Source organism: Neovison vison, chromosome 4 (assembly GCF_020171115.1).
Source record: "Neovison vison isolate M4711 chromosome 4, ASM_NN_V1, whole genome shotgun sequence".
Lineage (NCBI taxonomy): Eukaryota > Metazoa > Chordata > Mammalia > Carnivora > Mustelidae > Neogale > Neogale vison.
In genome coordinates this window covers 199,184,487-199,203,285 of record NC_058094.1, presented here as the reverse complement: position 1 = coordinate 199,203,285, position 18,799 = coordinate 199,184,487, and the positions used below count along the sequence as shown (strand labels likewise).

Here is an 18,799-nt window from a genome sequence, read left to right as displayed (position 1 = left end):
TGAAACTGTATTGACATTACCGTATACATACCCTACATCTTTGGATTTCATGTACATCTACCTGCAGTGCCCACAGCCTATATGCTTATATATTCTTCCCAGAGTTTCTAGGGGCAAGAAGGATTTCCTGTGCCAATTTTCATTAAAGCATTTTTTCCTAGCTATCCTTCTGTTCAAAGGTCTTAGGAGCCTGTTACTTTCTGGAAACTGGGGAAAGTCATGTCAACTTCTGCATCAAGGCAATTATCCTGTCCCCCACATGGGACTGTAACAGCCCTCTTCCTGGGTAAGGGATGTATACTAATTGCCTGAATTATCTGGATTTTTGGTAAAGCAGTGAGTGGTATTAACATGGATTTTCCAGATCAGGATGTTCTCTCTCCTGATACTTAGATGTTACACGGTGTATATTGTGATGAGCTGACTTGTGACTTTTGCAGTACTCTAATACTTGCTTTGAAATAGAACAGTCCAAATATGTAAGGGACAACAAAGTTGTATTTTTAAGTATCTGGGGAGAGTAGAGGCAAAGTGATATAAACGTACATAAACCACTAAAGTTCCCAATCATCTTTACTTAATCATATCTTGAAGTAGTATGATTACAGTTCTCCTCCAATAATACAAATTAGCAAGTCTCACTAAACAGTACGTTGAACAATTACACTGGCTGACATGGATAGCTACCCTTCCAATTACTACCAAGAGGAAAAAGTTTTCAGGAAGATCTGACTTGCAAACACAAGTGGTAAATCTTCAAGGCTTTGAAGTACCTTTCACACAATTTGACCACTGCCAGGAAGCCACTTATCCAGACCCATCTGAGCGTCCTTAATTCCTCTTCTCAAAATTTTTCCTTTTAAAAATAAACATTACTCATCCTTGTGGCAGAAAGAAGGGGCAGAAACTGGGTTCTCCTCCAATTTCATGAGCGGCCAGCCCATGCCAGTATCCGGAGTGTTCTCTAAAGCCTTGTTTCTTGCACCTCTTCTTCCGTCTCCTCCTTCAGAGCAGCAATTTGAGAGCGAGACTTGTGCTTGCTCGAGTTCCGGTGCGGGAAGAACCTCAGCCGGTCCGAGGGGCTGATGGCCTGCCGGAAGAGGCTCTTCTCGCTCAGCAGCTTCTGGAGGGAATCATACTGCCGCACCTTGTTTTCCTCTATGACCTAGGGAAGTGGCCATTAGTGAGGTCTTGGGCAGAAGGCGGGGTGGACCCGAGGAAGGACAGAAAGTGGAAGAGGCTCAAAGGAAGATAAAAGCCAAAAAGCAAACAAGGTGTCCACAGGCTGGCAGGCTGGATAGTCAGAGATCTCATTTCCCTGGGGAGTCCTCTTGCTTCTGGAGCTTCTCCATTTGTGAAATTAGCTATAATTGTCTACTTAGCAGCTGGAGGAGTTTTGTTTGGTTGCTTTTTAACTGGTATAGGACTGAGCAATGTGCTTCTTCAGAGAACTTTAAAGGAACTAACATTGCTTGGTAAGCCAGAACAATCTCTGACAGATCCTCATTTATGACCTTAAAAATGAATGTAAATCCGCAGCATGAGAAAGAGTTGAGCCTCTCCAACAGGGGGCTTGAAGCTTAGCAATCCCAAATGGGTCATGATGTGCCTGAGTTTAACAGGCCTCCCTGACACGTTCAAGTTGGGGAAACCCAAGGCCAGATGATGGAGGGGCTTCACCCAATCTCTTGAACCTGGCAACAGCCAGGCAAGAGGCTATGGGCTGGCCCCCTGATTTGTCACTTGATGCTTATTGGTAATAACAATCCTTCAGTAGGAAAAGCATTTACCTCCAGGAGCCTCAGAAGCCTTAATAGAAAGGACGAGCTATAACATCCCCAGAACTTCCTTGTGACTAAACCTGAGGGAATATGTAAACATCACATTGAAGAGTCTGTGACAGTTTTGAAAGCGTGGTAAGAAGGTGGATGGGAGAGGCATAACCTGAGCTCCAAACAATGAGCAGAAGAATGAAATGAGTCTTTCAAACTATTGCATTAAAACCACACATCGGATTGCAAGACAATGCAGGCCTGTGCTGGACCCCATCCAAGGGAGACTTAGTTATTAAAAAGCATCAGGACTTAGACTTCATCATGACTTGATCCCCAAATAAAGGATTCAAATGTATAGATGTTTCAATTTATTAATGTAACTTAATAATGTGCTGCTATTTTAGATTTACTGGATTCCAACCTCACCTCAGAGCTCAAACTTGTGCAGCTCTTTTGAGCAAAGCTGGGTGGCTGTGTGATACTTATTATTTTTTTTTAAGATTTTATTTATTTATTTGACAGAGAGAGATCACAAGTAGGCAGAGAGGCAGGCAGAGAGAGAGAAAGGAGGAAGCAGGCTCCCTGCCGAGCAGAGAGCCCGATGCGGGACTCGATCCCAGGACCCTGAGATCATGACCTGAGCCGAAGGCAGCGGCTTAACCCACTGAGCCACCCAAGCGCCCTGTGTGATACTTATTTTAAGGAACAACCCATACATTGTTGTGTTGTGATTTGCAGGAACTCCTATGTAAGATATGGTTAACAAGAATTAAAGGAGAAATGAGATCTTAAGCAAATTATAAACTCACCAAAAATCGCTGACATTCCAACATAGCTTCTATCCTGTGTTCAGAGAGGATTACTGTGCAATCTGCAAATGCTTGTTTTAGGGTTCTTCGAATGATTTGATATGTTCTAGAAAAGAAAGAAAATACCACAGTAACATCATAGATTCTCAATAATCTGCCCTTACCTTTGATGACATACTTATTTTCCTATTGATTTGGTTCTTTAAATTACTTCTCTTTCTTAAATAATTCTATTAACATAGTCCTGATATAGAGTCTGCCACAATCAGCTTTTCAACAATGGGGTAGATCCTAAGTTTCCATAAACAAACAGGACAGATACTTTGAAGAAAATTTCACAAGTCAATACATTTTATTATCATGTGGAATCATGAGTGGTTCTTTTTGTGCTATAAAAATTCCTTATTGTATAAATAGCACAGAAAGGAAAATCCTAAGAATCAGACTTGCCTATGTAACTAAATATTTCCTCATGCGTTGACAAGGGGGTAAATTTGTATGAAATTCCAAAAATTACACACAGAAGAGAACACAGGGTTCTTATACCAGGAAATAAGCACTTGTGCTCATGTCAAATAGTGACTTTTCTACTGGGCAATCATTTCATATCCTGGGGGGGAAGGGTGGCCTCCCCTTGCAGACATGACCGCCTAATGAGAATTTGTATCAATATGAGGTAAGCATCAAAGATTCTGCTCCCAGGGGCAACTGGGTGGCTCAGTTGGTTAAGCAACTGCCTTTGGCTCAGGTCATGATCCTGGAGTACCAGGAACAAGTCCCGCATCTGGCTCCCAGCTCCATGGGGAGTCTGCTTCTCCTCTCTCATGCTCTCTCTTTCACTCTCTCTCAAATAAACAAATAAAATCTTAAAAAAAAAAAAAAAAAAGATTCTGCTCCCATCCTGGTATTCAATAGCAGGAATTCTGAAACTCACATTGGATCCAAATGAGCACTGGGTTCATCAAGCAGCAAGATCTTTGCCTTACTGAGAACAGATCTGGCCAAGCACATCAACTGCTTGTGGCCATGGCTTAGGACGCAACCTCCATCCACCAGGACAAAATCAAGCTTCCCAGGAAACTGCTCTATCACAGATCTGAGTCCAACCTGCAGAAAAGAAAGAGGGAAAACACTGTGCTTAGAAGGACAACTTAGATACTAGAAGGTTAAAGACACTTGAGAGGTCAAAAGTTTCGATTTCACATCAACGACCCACCACTCTTGCTCTTTGGGTTTGACTGAACCAAAATCTACATATAATCATGGCAGCTCTAAAGGATAAACCTATGACTGGGTTCAGATCCATATTTCATTCAGGAATTTTTAAGTGAGTGCTTATTCTGTGCCAGGTGCTCCAAGTAGGGATCAAAAAAATGATAAATGGCACATGGCCCCTGCAAGGCTCAGGATTTATAAAGACATACACAAATAATTATAATTGAATATGCTAGAAAAGATAATCTGTATATAATGCAGTTATTTGTATATTACAACAGATTCTTTTGTTCTACCTTCCATTCCCTACTCTGTCATAACAGAGCATTAAAGGTATGAGAAAAGAATTGGGGAGCTTCCTCAATTCATAAAAACTTTTTTTTTTTTTAAAGAAACTGATGAAACTATGAAGTAAAAAAAAAAAGAAGTTAACATAGTGGTATATAACTAGGAGATTTAAAGGTACTTAGATCTTGAGGTGGAATATGCGAGTTGTGTTAGGGTCAACAGCTTATTTTTTCAAGCTAGATGGGAAATAATAAGGTGAAAATGTGAACAAGATATAGAAATAAATTCTTTCAAGATAAGACAACAATGATTAAATCTTTGTCTTTTATCACTTATTCAGATAAGTATGCATTAATACTTTTTTTTCATCAAATATTCTTGAGTGTTTGAGGGCCAAAGAGATATATGGATGATTGTTCCTACCCTTGGGGAATCTGGGATTTAGTATTGGGAAGGAAGATATAATACTAATTGTAATACAGGCAGAATGGGATTATGGTTTTAGGACAGAGCCCCAGGTTCAGTGATGAATTCACTGATGGCCCATATCATCATGTCTGATCAGCAAACACTGTGTGTCCATGACAGGTATTGCAGGTGATACTTCTTTCCTTGACTGGGCTCTCATTAATGCAATCTCACTTTGTGAGAATTCAATAATTTTGAAAAGAGTTTCTGAGATGGTAGGGAAGGTAAACATATTAATTAGACAAGGTAGATTAGGCTGATGTATCTTAGAAGACTCAAATGTAAAACTGCTTTCAGATCCAAGGATCTGAGAATGTGAATAGAGACACTGGGGAGGAGTCAGAGGACCTGTGTTCTTTTTTCTCATCTTCATCTTTTTGCTTTTTCTTGGATTCAGTCTGTGAACTTGCTATGGTCTCTCCCATCATGTACCTCCAGGTTGTACTTTAACTACTATTCCATATCTACCCTCTTTGTAGGAATCTCAAAAAAAAAAAAAAAAATTAGGATGCGCCTGTTGTCACCACTGCCTCACAACAGAGAACATTTTTCCTTCTTTGAACATATATTCCTTGGCTTATGATAAGCCACATACTCTATGACCACTTAGTATCATGTGTGGGAACGTCTCCCTCTTCCTGTCTCTTGAATATCAGTCTTCCTCATCCCTAACAGTCCAAATTCTCCTTCTGAGAACTCATTCATTTTTAGGGTATCAATAACCACTGATAAGCTAATGATTTTCCAAATCTTTATCTTTAGTCCCGGCCATATTCCGAATACTTCTTAAATCCTTCACCTGGCTAGCCCCATTTTGGTGCCATCATTATCCCTAAGCTTCACACGGTAAATCCCAAGGGGTCAATCTGTCAATTGACCACACAAACACCCCAGGGATCCTTCTAAAATACACAGTTGACCACCTCATTTCTCTGTTTGAAACCTCTTCCTGACAGAATAAAAACCAAGCTCTCTCACGTGACATAAATGGCATCCAGAATCAAGTCCCCTCCACCCTTGCTTCCAGCAGCAGCAAACAGCTTGTAGTTCCCTATACACTGTGACATACCCTTCTAAATATCCCTGATCATCCTCTAGGGCAGTCAGGCACGAAGCCATGGCAGTATCTGTGTAAGTTTTCCCTGTTAGACTGCTTCCCGAGGGTAAAAACTTATGTTCTTTAGCTCTATGTCCCTCATGCCAATACTGGGTGTACTGCCAACCTCAATATTTGTTTACTTGTTCAACAATTATGTACTGAGACCCTAGACTGATGGCCCAAAAAAAGGTCGAAACATGGTTTTGATGATCATAAAAATGAATCCAAACTTAGGAATGATACCTGCTAAGTGAACAAGGCCTGATTTTGTTCTGCCAATATAGAATGCAGTCTAAGACAAGCCACTCCTCCTGTGTGCTCTCTTTTTCTCATTTTTTTAAAAAAGATTTTATTTATTTATTTGACAGATGGAGGTCACAAGGAGGCAGAGAAGCAGGCAGAGAGAGGAGGAAGCAGGCTCCCTGCTGAGCAGAGAGCCCGACGTGGGGCTCCATCCAAAAACCCCAAGACCATGACCTGAGCTGAAGGCAGAAGCCTTAACCCACTGAGCCACCCAGGCACCCCTCTTTATCTCATCTTTGAAACTCTATAAAATCTCTTGAAAATAGAAGTATAAAATTAGAAGTTCCTTAACACTAGTAAGAATTTTTTATATAATTTTTAAGTCAAATTAACTATCAGGAAAAGTACAGATTAGATGGATGTTAACAAGAGTTATCATGGTGGTATTTTCACGCTATACAATTATCAAATGATTATATTGTACACTTGAAACTAATACAGTGTTATACATCAATTATTCTTCAGTTAGAAAATAAGAGTACTGGTTAAAGACTGCAGTTCCGAAGTCTAACAGAAGTGGCTTTGCATCTGCACTTCACTCATTTGCTGATGGTATCAGGTGTGTTACTGTAAGTCTCATTTACCTCCCTTGGAAAAAATGGGGAAAATACTAGTATGGACTTCAAAGGACTATAGCATAGATTAAGTGAGATAATTTCTGGAAAGAGATTGCCACACAGTGCTGAACATGGTAAGTACCTAATCCATCCTAACTACTAGTACAACTTGGGAAATCCCAAGGGCAGGGGCCTGGTCCTGAAACACTACCCCGGTAAGACAAGATTTGCAAGATTTTGCCTTCATAAGTTGCCTTGGGAGGTGCGCTAGCAGGAAGTACTGCAACATTATTAATTTATATTATACCTCTAGTAACGACGTTGAGGTATTGGTGAAAATGTGGTTGCATATACAGTATTCTCCCACAAGATCCATACCAATCTTAGAGTCTTTTCCCAAGCCCTCTTACTATCTTATATTTTGTGTGTGTATTTTCCCAAATGAAACTATTTCTTAGGCAAATAATTAAATACTTAAATATTTATCACTGTCAATATTTGGAGAACAAAATTATAAAAATAAATGAGAGAGAGACATAACAATCTAGGGTCAATTCTGCAACATTCCTATCTCACTGTTTTACTATCAAGTAGAGTAAAAAAAATTTTTTGAATCACATTCACTAGAGAAAGATCAACATGAGTTAGTAAAACTTTAAGTTTTGAAGAAAGTGCACATTTGACAAATTTATCAATTACCTATTTTACACCAGATATTGTGGTAGGTTTTAGAGAGAAAATTGGGAGGAAGACAGACTAATAATTGTTTTTGAAAAGATACAAAGTTATACTCTAGGTGTAACCAACTTTATGTGCTGGTAAGAATGGCTTAAATTAGCCTAAAGATTATTTGAATGTAAATGACTATTGAGTCATGCATTCTTTAATAGGCTCTTAATGAGGGTTTATTAAATTCTAGGTACAATGGCAGACCCGGGGATTCAAAGATGAATAACACTAGGTCCTTCCTTGAAGAAATTCACGGTCCAGATAGGGAGAAAATTAATATGTGAGAAATTACTGTAAAAATGCTGTGAGGGAAAAAAAAAAAAGTATTGAAAAGGTAATTGCCATAGAGATAATCTAATTTAGTAGCAGAATTCTTTATATGTTAACATGTACATAATATATCCATCATATTCCTGATATAATGTCATTGATATATATCACAAATTATTTTTCAGTAGGTTTAAAATAAATATAAATTTTCACTTACCTCTGTCTAAGCAAAGGTAAATTAAAATTTACTAGAATCTAAACATTTCTAATTAATTTTATCCTAACTTGGCCTGGAAAGTAAATAAAAGCATCAACAGTTTTTGGAAATAAAAACTTTATAAGAAAAGAATTTGCCAGCTTAACCCAGTTGAGCTGATAAATCCTGTATTTACAAGGAAAAAATTTTGTTTTGTGACATATCAAACTAAAAAAAAATGTACTACGGTCTATAAAGGACCAGATATTTTCTTCAAAATGTTGACTCTGCTATTGCCACACTCTGGAATGTTATTATGGAGCAAGAGTTTGCTCTTGTGACAAGAAAACATGGGGAAAGAAAACAAAAAGGTGAATTGTGGTTGGACTGAACAGTCCATTAACAGGCAGCTATAAAAATAGACACTCTCAACACCTTTAGGCACTCCTTTTGTTGCTCTGCAGGTTTCCCAAGGCAGATTTTCAAGTTAAAAGGCCACTGTGTCTCCTACTTAGCTTGCTCCTTAAAATAACTTACCTGACTATCCATGTGTTAGGAAGAGAACTACGTTAAAGGTATTGAGAAAGCAAACAATTACCAAAAAAAGCTTTCATTCTAAAACTAACAGATGTGCTGCTCCAACCATGGACTAAGAAAGCTCACTTCAGTAAGAGCCTGTGAACCTGAAGTCCAAGCAGGCAGAGAGAGCTGTTCCTGCATCCACCAAGCCCCTCAAACTTCTCAAGGCTCAGAAGGCTCATTACTAATGGCAACATCTGCCGTATACCAGTCGTAAGGTTGTCTTTGTGACTGATCACAAGTGAATCAGTTGTGAATAAACAAATGAATCAAATCATTCATTTAAAAAATGAATTAAGCCATTTATGTATTTGTTCAATCACCCAATATTTACTGACCTCCATCCACAGTCCAACACTACTGTAGGTACTGGAAATACTGCAGTGAATGGGACAGAAATCCCTGTCCTCAAGGGACTTACAATCCAACGGGGAACATGGACAAGTTAAAAGGTGAGTCTATCCCACGCAAGGAATGTTATGAAAGAGCTGAGGGTACAGGGCACAGTGAGGAGGGGCTCCTCCTCAGGACTGCAGAGTGTTGGAAGAAGGAATATGTAAAAAGAGACCTGAGTGATGAGGAGAAGCAGGTGTGAAGGGCTGGCAGGGTTTCCCAGGTGCAGAGAACAGCATGAGAAAAAGCGTCCGGAGGTGAGAGAGCACATGGTACTTTAGAGAAACTGGATCATGGTAAGCAGGGGGAGGCTGGGGCATGAGTTTAGAGAGGCAAGCAAAGATCAAATCATGAAGGACCTTGGAAGCCACCTCACGCAGGGTGGACTTCATTTAAAGGACGATAAAGAACCCTAGGAAGGGGAGAAACAAGCAATCAGATAGGGTTAAGAAAGATCACCAGAGCTACAAAGAGCAGACTGAATTGTAGGAAGCCAATGAGAGGGAAACCAGTTAGGAGGCCATTTCAAACATCCATTTGAGAGTTAGTAGTGTTATCACATGGGAATGGAAACATTCTAGATATTTGCAGGAGATGGCATTAATAGGACTTGATAGGTGGAGAGAGGTGAAGAAATTGGGAGTTAAGAATAAGTCCCAGGTCTTGGCTTTGGGCACCTGGGAGGTGCTGATGCTATTTGCTAGAATTAGTAAGACAGGATGGCTGTGTGCACTGGGGCTGAAAAAGTTACTATGGAAACAAGGTGCTTGACCACTCTGAGATGTCAGGTAGGGAGCTGATAGGCAGATTTGGGAGTCACAGCATCGTGGTATTAGAGCCAAGAGCTGTATGAAATGTTCCAGGAAGAAGGAGTAAAATAGGACTTACTATATGGGCAAACACCAACCTTTAAGGGATGGCTAGGTGAAAATAGGATCAGATAGCTAACAGTCAGCTAACACCTATTATTCACCAGGCACTGTTCTTGCCCATTATATGTGTAAGTCAGAAAAGTTACAGCAACATTATCAATTATGTTAGGGGTCTATTTTTTTTTTTTTTTTCCTCTTAGGATTCAGTCTCTTGAAATTCTCTTTGGTCTACACAGCTGATAAAGTCAGTGCCCCTGGGGAGAAGCTATCTGGCTCGGAGGCATTCGGGGATGGGAAAATTAGACCATCTCAGTGTGAGGTCTCAGACAGAAACCCTTTTGCCCTCCTTTGCACTTGCTTTAAATTCATCCAAGAACGATGAGTCTCAGTGTGCCAGGACGAAGGTGTGGGCCTAGGGCACAAAGAGTAAGGAAGCTATTTATGCCAGCTTTGCTTCTAAGCCTTAGAACTAGTAACTAGGCATGATCCTCATGGCTTCACAAAATCTCATCCAGATCAGCAAGAATAAAGTTTCACACTGGAGTATGTGGCCAAATGCAAGGTAGGAATAAAGTGTTTCTTGGCCTGGTGTTGTCATCATGTGCACTTGTGATTTTCATTTGGTGGAAAACTGAATCATGAAGGAGGTGCTGTTGAGATAAGATTCAGGTGTTTGGCTAACCTGTTAACTCAGTTCATTTTCCTGTATTGAAACAAGTCACAACAAGGTCACAGCGAGGACTAGATGAGATGCCATGTGTCCTGGTTTGCCCCAGACAGTACTGGTTTATGCTTTTTGTCCCAGTATCCTGTCCAGTTTAGAAACTGACACACCCCAAAATGTTCCTGTTTGGATAAATTATATGATCAACCACGTGGACAAAAGCCCAGGACTTGTAACTTTTAAACCAATGATTTTCTGCTTCTCAGTTCCTCTGAACCCTTGCTTATTTGTATGCTATGTTTGGGCCTCCTCAATAGAAAGTAATCATTAGTATTCAAAGCACATGACATGAATGTAAGGACAGCATCATCTTGGTTTATGAGTAGCAAAGTATTTTTTTTTTTTAAATCAGTAAAAAAGACTTAAATAAGGGTTGATCAAATGTAAATACAGACAGGTAAAATTTACACACTACAGCGATGTTAAAATTTTAACTATGTTTTCTAAAATTTTAGATTATTTTTATGATCCTGATTCCTGTAAGTTTTATTCTGACTTGGCAACAGTTGCAGATTTTATAAAGCCTAATGTCTTCTTCCGCAGTTTCTGTCCCACCACACCGTGTTCCTATAGCTCATTCTCTCAAGTCACATCAAAAGATCTTCAAATGAGCCACTTGCAATTTAGTTAATGTTTTCTTTAAAATCCCTGTTTGTTGGGTAATAAGGAAACTTTGATAATAAAAATAGTTAATCTAACTGTATTTTATGAGGGTCACATTAAGGTTGGGCACTCAGTGGGTAAGTGTTTAACACTCACAAGGATGTCAAAGCTCCTGGCAAGACCCAGTCCAAAGGGAAGCACGAAAGGGAAGAACAATTGGGATAAACAGAATTGGGCTATAATAAAGACCAAAACTATGGGAAATAGTGAAATAAAGTTGTTCTCTAAGAAGACCTTTGAATCTCAGTGTTCTTGAGGCTTATAATTACAGTCTGTTACCAACCAGGGCTTTGGATATAAGCCTCAAGCTTAATAGAACAGTTTATTATGTTTATAACCGCCTATTGGGTAAATACAGGGGATTTATTATTTAGGAATTTCAATTCCATTTTAATCTATATATTCCTAATATGGCCCTACTGACCTTAAGGGATGATGTACGCCACAACTAGGTCATGTGACTTTTTGCCTAGAAAGACTCATAGCCACATCCCCTTAAAGCAACTGACTCCTGGTGACTTCCAGAAAAAGCTGCGGCCATTTGCAGGTGCTCTAGAAGGATCATCATTTCTGAACTCATGCTTCCTAGAGAAGTACATCATGTTAGGCTAAGGCCTCTTCTCGTGCTAGGAAAGCTTCAGAACCAGAAGAGGGTGGATGAGAAGATGTGGAGAGATGATACTTAGAATCCCAAATAATTCTGGTGCCCCGTAGGGTGCCTGGGTCTCTCCCAGTCTATCGTTTCACTGACGTACACTGGTAGGGAAGCAGGCCAATACAGTGCTACCTCTGGGGTCTGAGAGTGGGGGACTCACCACAGAGGAAGAGAGAGGCCTAGTGCAAAGTACTGGGGGCTCCAGGTATATTCGTGTTCTCCACTCGAAAGTTATACACATACCTACAAGCCTAAAGGTTAGCATGTAAAACTATCTTAGCTATGACAACCACTCCTGCGTGTGTACGAGCTACCTCTTTCAAAATTATTTTAGTAGGCATCCTTACCTCATCTGCAACCTTCCATATTTCTTGATCATTCCACTGTCCATAGGGATCCAAGTTTTTTCTAAATGTTCCAGAGAATATAAATACTTTCTAGAGCAATAAAGAAACAAAAGAGAAAAGTATAAATAACATAAACATCTTTGTATGTTTCCACTATTTTATTGCAAAATACTTGAAGCAGAAAAAAATACTTTAAAATCAAGTGTTCATATACTTACCATCTAGTTTTCTTAAATTTTATTTTTAAGATTTACGTATTTACTTGAAAGAGAGAGAGAGCATGCAGAGAGGAGGGGCAGAGGGAGAGAGTCCAAAGCAGACTCCATGCTGAGCACAGAGCCCAACATGGGGTTCGATTTCAGGACCCTGAGATCATGACCTGAGCCAAACCAGGAGTCAGACGCTTAAGTGACTATACCACCTAGGCACTCCTGGTTTTCTTAAATTTTAAAATTTTATCATAGTTGCTTTGTGTCTTCTTTAAAGAAATAAAACATTATAGCTACATTAGAAGCCCCTAACGAACACTTATCTCATCCCAATGTCCTTAGGGTAAGGAAACAGATAGTTGTAAGCTGTGGGAAATTAAAATTTTATTTTATTCCTAGCACTTTTCCCTATTAAGAGCAAATATAATAGAAAATTGAGCAGTCAAAAAATTATGTTTATGAGTTATAATTAATATGTTAGAACAATTTACTATCTTGTTCACATATGTTCCTTGGATTCCTTTGATAAATCTAGCTTCCTAAGGGATTTTGAGATTGTTTGAATGTACAGACAGTTTCTTTAAGCACACATGTTCATCTGGTCTGTAAACCAAGGCACACCTTGACTTGTACAGCCAAGAGAAAGCCACAACTTAGGAATCAGTGCAAAAATGGAAGTCGAGTCTTCACGAGCCAGATGTGGTGGAACCCGCTGAGTGGACAAAATGACCATCTAATGTCCTGCCAGGAGAAATGCACAATTACCCCCCTGAGTCACTCTCCTTGACATATCACTGTCTACTCAGGGCTGCCTGGGGGCTAAAGAAAATGTTTTAAAAGAAAATCACTGTCTCACTGAGAAGTGCTGATGTCACAATACTAATATTTAGTCCTCTTTTTGTGCATACGGGTGAACTGAAAAATACTTTTGATGTTAACACTCAGAATAATATTTTCTTTGCTTTTTTTCTTTTGCCTTTGATTAATATCCAGTAGAGAATTAAGAACTACACTTTTTAAGTCTTGTTTTCACAAGCTGCCATATACTGAGAGAGAAAGCTCAGCGTCCATTTCATCTAAAAGGAACTGCACAAGACAGGTGGGTATCTGCACCTCTTGGATAGAACAAGAGTATCCTCACCATGGCAGTCAAGTTCAAAGAGGGTCACATTAAAGACCTCATTCTCCAGTGCACAGTTTAAGGCTTAAAGAACAACATTGTACCAAATATCTCAGGAACCATCTGGAGAAGGAAGAAGAAGATTGTTGCTGGTATTTCTTAACCTGCATCAAAATCATCTTCCTGGGGCACCTGGGTGGCTCAGTTGGTTAAGTGTCTGACTCTTGGTTTTGGCTCAGGTCATGAACTCAGGGTCATGAGCAGGGAGCCTCTTAAGATTCTCTCTCCTTCTCCCTACCCCCCCACCCCCATTCCACTACCCACTTGTGCTCCTGCATTTGCTCTCTCTTAAAAAAAAAAAAATCTTCCTTTGGGGGCACTTATACTGCTTTACAGAAGTGGATATAAGTGGATATAACTCATAAGACAATGGATCTATTCATGTGTCTTCCTCCTAGCTTCCCAGGAAGTGAAAGTAATGTCCAAATAAGCTAAGGAGAGCAGACAGACAAAGAGCATTATCAGGGAATTCTGATAAATGAAGAATAAAATAAGAAGTGGCTCTGAAAACTCGAGTCAATTCATTATTTAAGCAATGGGGTTTATTTAGTACCTAAAGTTCAAAGGCTTACCAAGGGAATTTTGCTTTTTATTGTTTTTTACATTTTCTTAAATATTATAGTTCTTTATATAAAAGGTTTCTTGCATTACTGAGAAAGACAGGAAATAGCCATTGTGAGGTTTACCAAATATCAGACAATGCATGACACGCTTTGGAGAAGCCATCTCCATTGGGAACCAAGCAGACAGAATACAGAGCTTCTGTATTCTTTTTTTTATGATAGATTTTTTTTTTTTTTATGATAGATTTGCCATAGGCTAGGTAAGGTTCTTAACATGCATTATCTCTTCTCATCTTCCAATCGGCCTAACAAAATAAACCCTTTATGGCCCACAAAGAAATTGAAGCTGGGAGACTTAATAAGAGACTTTTCCGACATCACTTAGCTAGTAGATCATAGAGTTAGAATTCAAACCCAAGGGTATTTGTTTCCAAATATGTGCTCCTTATTACCACAATGAAATGTCTCAAGTCCTACGCAGATCAGTTTTTATTCCTGATCTGGGACTCGGGAATGATTAAAGGTTGGGCAGAAGCAGCCCAATGGGTCCATAAAGAGCCGATCATTGCTCAGCAGCATAGCCTTGTGTCAGTATCACTAGCCATTCCCTGGCAACAGGCTTAGTTCCTGCAACTTGAAGGAAGAGGCTTGCTTCCTCTACCTAGGCAGAACCAGAGATGAAGGGTTTTTATACAGGTTACAATGTCTTTGTAACCTTCAAGGATATTTACACATCCAGTGGAACAGAACACTAGGAGATTTTAATTTGGCCAAATGGAATAATGTCATTATTCTGGAGGGCCGTGGGTGGAGGCCAAAGGTATCACAACAACAAAGCCGCCACAGAAGTGATTAAAGGTAATGTGACTTGCAAAGATGCTGTAACAATGCAACTCTACAAACAGGAGCCCACGCTCTTTGAGCCTCTGTGTTCTCACTGTCAAATGGGAGAAATGGCACCTTTCTTCTCAAACCTACTCTACCTATAGGCTTTCCCATTTTGTTAAGTGTATGGCAACTTCACTTCCTCAATCCAGAAACTTTGGGGTCATCCGTGACTTCTTTCTCCCTGGTCCTCCCAAATGGAATCAGTCATCAGTACTGTGCATTTTCCCCTCAAATATATCTCAAATCCAGTTATTTCTCCATCCCTACTGCCACTAAAGAGTTCAAAACACTGATATTGTGCTCTGGAACACTGCAAGAACCTTCTAATTGAATTCTTCCTTTTCTCTCTTGCTTCCCTTCCAGTCTATTTTTATTTAGCAACCAAAGCAATTGCTACATATCTAAACTGGATTATCATTAACCTTTGGTTTTCCATTACACTCGAGGCAAAATATAAAATCCTTCAGATGGCCTGCAGACACTACATGATTTAGCCCCTTCTACTACTTCTGGCTCATTCAGCATCCTGCTCTGTCCTCTCCCCTTTTCACCCCAGCCACATGGCTTTCTTTCACTTCTTCAGTTTCTTTATGCATTCCTTCATCCCGCTTACGAATCTCAGCCTGTACATTCTTCCCATGGCCAGTCTTTAAAAGAATAATAGTAACTACCCATTAAAACTTTGATTTTTCTGTCATTGTTGGAAATGGTATACCTAACTTTATCTCGTGACAGCTTAATCATTTATACAAAAGACTTACCAAGTGGTTGTCAGTATGTTATACACTCATTTTATTTAAAATAGATACACATTCAAAATTGTGAAGGAAGACAGATGTGGAAACTGGACATCCAAAAGTTTTAGATGTAGTGGATTTGAGACTACCCAGAAATTCTGTAGGTCTTTTGTTTATAGTTTATTGTCTAGCATTAAAGTAATGCTTTCATTTTATTTTTTTAAAAATGAACTGAATGGACTGGTTCAGTTAGAATTAAATTTCATACAATTAACTACACATTTCATTCCTGTCTTATAAATAGCATCTCTTCCTTTTGGAGGTGCCAGCCAATGTCTTGGTTCTGTTTTCTAAACTGTATGAGGTTTCCACAAAGGCATCTCTAAAGCCAAGAGGTCCTTGCAGGTGACCTACGGCCTTTCCCCAGGTTTATAAATGAAACAGCCAAGGCCCTGAGAAGTTATGTGGCTTGGCCAAGGTGACACAGTCAGATGGATTAGACAGCAAAAAAATACAGCTGAAATGAAAAATCACAATGATCCTCTCTTTTAAGAAGCTACTCACCAATAGGAAAATGAGGATGTGCAAATATTTGATATTTATTTAATGTCATGGATGTATAGCACAAAGAGCAATTCTTGGGACTCCAGGAAGAATGAAGAGAGCACCATTGTTCACTGGCTGACTAATCTCTTTCCTGGAGCTGATTCCTCCACTCCTCAACTCCGTGGAGCCCGCCGGGCCTACCTGGGGTGCTCACATACCTCAAAGGGGCTCATATTCCACCACAGCAGGCAGTAGGCTTTAGCCTTGGATGTCAAATGAAACAAAAAGCAATTTGGCTAAATTGGAAGGGGAGGTGAACCATGAGAGACTATGGACTCTGAAAAACAATCTGAGGGGTTTGAAGTGGCGGGGGGGGTGGGAGGTAGGGGTACCAGGTGGTGGGTATTATAGAGGGCACGGCTTGCATGGAGCACTGGGTGTGGTGAAAAAATAATGAATAATGTTTTTCTGAAAATAAATAAATTGGAAAAAAAAAAGCAATTTGGCTTCCATGGTGATTGAATACAGCATCAATTAAATTAGTGGAAGAAATATTTTGCTTTGGCGAGAAGGGAAATATATATATGCATATATCATGTAAAGCTCTATTAAAATGTGGCCCCAATGCTTATAAGCAGCAGAGTGGCTATGGGCTTACCTTCTTGCAATGTCTGCAAAATTTTATTGTAAGTTGAATCTATACAACAAAAATCTATTCAATTTGAACAAATCAAGATTCTAAGATTGCATTATAGAATGTCTAAAAATAAGTTGTTTGGCTTTTAAGAATACCTATTAATGAGAACAAGGTGAATAATATTAGAAATGTTTCAGATTTGGGTAGAGACTAATTTTATAATGTTAAGGTATTATTTACTTATATGTAAATGACTGCATGTTGGATGTTCAAATATTTGGTTCCTGTAAAGTCATTTAATGTGTCACAACCTTTTATTCTACAACTTTCCAGTATACACTTATTAGAGATAGCATTTTAAAAAATGATTTCCAGATCTGACCAAATTGCTAAAATTTTCAAGTTTTTCAGCTCAGAAATAAAGTTGTGTCATACTACTATCTATACTAGTTATTTTTCTCTTCTCCCTTTTTTCCTAAGCAAACTCCACCTGCAATATGGGGCTCAAAGTCACCACTCTGAGATAAAGAACCCCCACTGCACTACCCATTGAGCCAACCAAACACTACTTCTCTTTTCATTTGAATTTGGCACCCCCCTCCCCACCATGGTCTTTCCTATAGTCCAAGATCTCACCACATCACAGCTGGAGAGTTTCTCAGCCCATCACCTGCCTCTCAAGCTCCTTCTCAGGAGCCGGTCCTCTACACAATGCTGTCAGCAGCAGGCACTTCCGCCACCCCTTCACCCTGCTCTTCCTGGCTCAGGAAGAGTCCATTCCTTTCTCACAGGCCCATGTCAGTACTTACCAAGTCTTTCCCTCTCCCCTAACACTCCCTAACAAGTGGCCTCCCCTGCCTTTTGTATCCCAACTCTTTCTAATCCCCTTCTCTGTACTTGTTCATAATATCCCTGTCTGTCTGGGATCCTGGAATATCCTTTCCACCACACCCTGCCCCCAACTTTCTAAAACCTGCAAACGTTATTGCCCATTATGACCCACCTTAACTACCACCTTCTCTGTGAAACTGCCTGTATCTAATTTGTTCCTAGCAGTGGGAGGAGAAAATAAGGAAGGATACAGTGAAAGTGAGCTGGGGGAAGCAGCAACAATAGGGCTTCCGGCTGTCCTCAGCCTCAGAAGTACCCACAGCACCCCTTGAACAGGTGCCCTCTTTGACTCATAACTATATCTAATTAACTATCTTTGGTTTATCACTTTGGTTTCTTCTTTCCGTCTCTGACTTCAATTTTGAACTTCTCATTGGAGACTCATAGGTAGGATTCGGACCTCAATATCTTTCACATAACTATAGAATCTATAGCATATAGAATTATAGTATGCTATAATTTTAAGCTTATAGGAGTTTTACAACTAATTATTTAATTATTAATTGTTATTATGCTGAATGGGTACTGCTGCACTCCCAATTCCATTTCTCAAATCTAGAGATACAGGTTTTGGCCCTATTTGATACCCTTCACAGTAAAAGACGTTCTAACTCTGGCAGACAGTCGTATGTGGGAATGGATTATTTTCAGGTCATAAGGTCTCATTGCAGGTATAACTGATCATTTACTTGAAACAGCTTGCAGCCTTTCAAAGTCCTAATTGAAGTTTTACAAGTACGTTTAAAAATCATTTTCTTGTCTTTCAAGAATAAAGTACTCTACAAAGTTCAAGGCTAATAAACAATTTCAAGTCTTGATATTCAAATTGCCTAAGGCAATGGGGCTCTGACTGGAGAGCACACTGTCTCCCCTTCATGCCATCAGACAGAGCTCACAAGTGAAGTGAGCCAAATTAAAGAAGGCCCCACCTTGAAACATATACAGTTCCCTTTTCTCTAGGTTGGTGAGTTCTCCAACATTGCTTTTTAGCTCTAGTGCGCACACACACACACACACACACACACACAAAGCAAGAATTTGCCAAAACTAATAACATCTTGTGATTCCACAGCTGATTTCTCAGAATCACTATGATGGAGAGAAAAAGTTTTTTGTCTAACGTTTGTTCCTGTTTAATATGTCTCAAAACAAGTGACTATTTGACCCAGAGGTATCTGATGTTTCCAAGTCAGAGATGCCCTTGCA

General features: G+C 39.5%; 1 protein-coding gene across 2 annotated transcripts in view; it reads right to left on the bottom strand.

Moving 5' to 3' along the window:
* Positions 1–480: 480 nt before the first annotated feature.
* The window catches only part of CFTR (CF transmembrane conductance regulator), a 170,629-nt gene continuing 152,310 nt past the window's right edge, over positions 481–18,799 (bottom strand). For both annotated transcript variants that reach the window (XM_044246438.1, XM_044246439.1), the window contains exons 24-27: positions 11,943–12,032; positions 3,519–3,691; positions 2,585–2,690; positions 481–1,165 (exon numbers count right to left, since the gene is read on the bottom strand). In XM_044246438.1, coding sequence (XP_044102373.1) covers positions 965–1,165; positions 2,585–2,690; positions 3,519–3,691; positions 11,943–12,032 — 570 coding nt within the window. In that variant the 3' untranslated portion in view covers positions 481–964. The remainder of the gene's footprint in view (positions 1,166–2,584; positions 2,691–3,518; positions 3,692–11,942; positions 12,033–18,799) is intronic.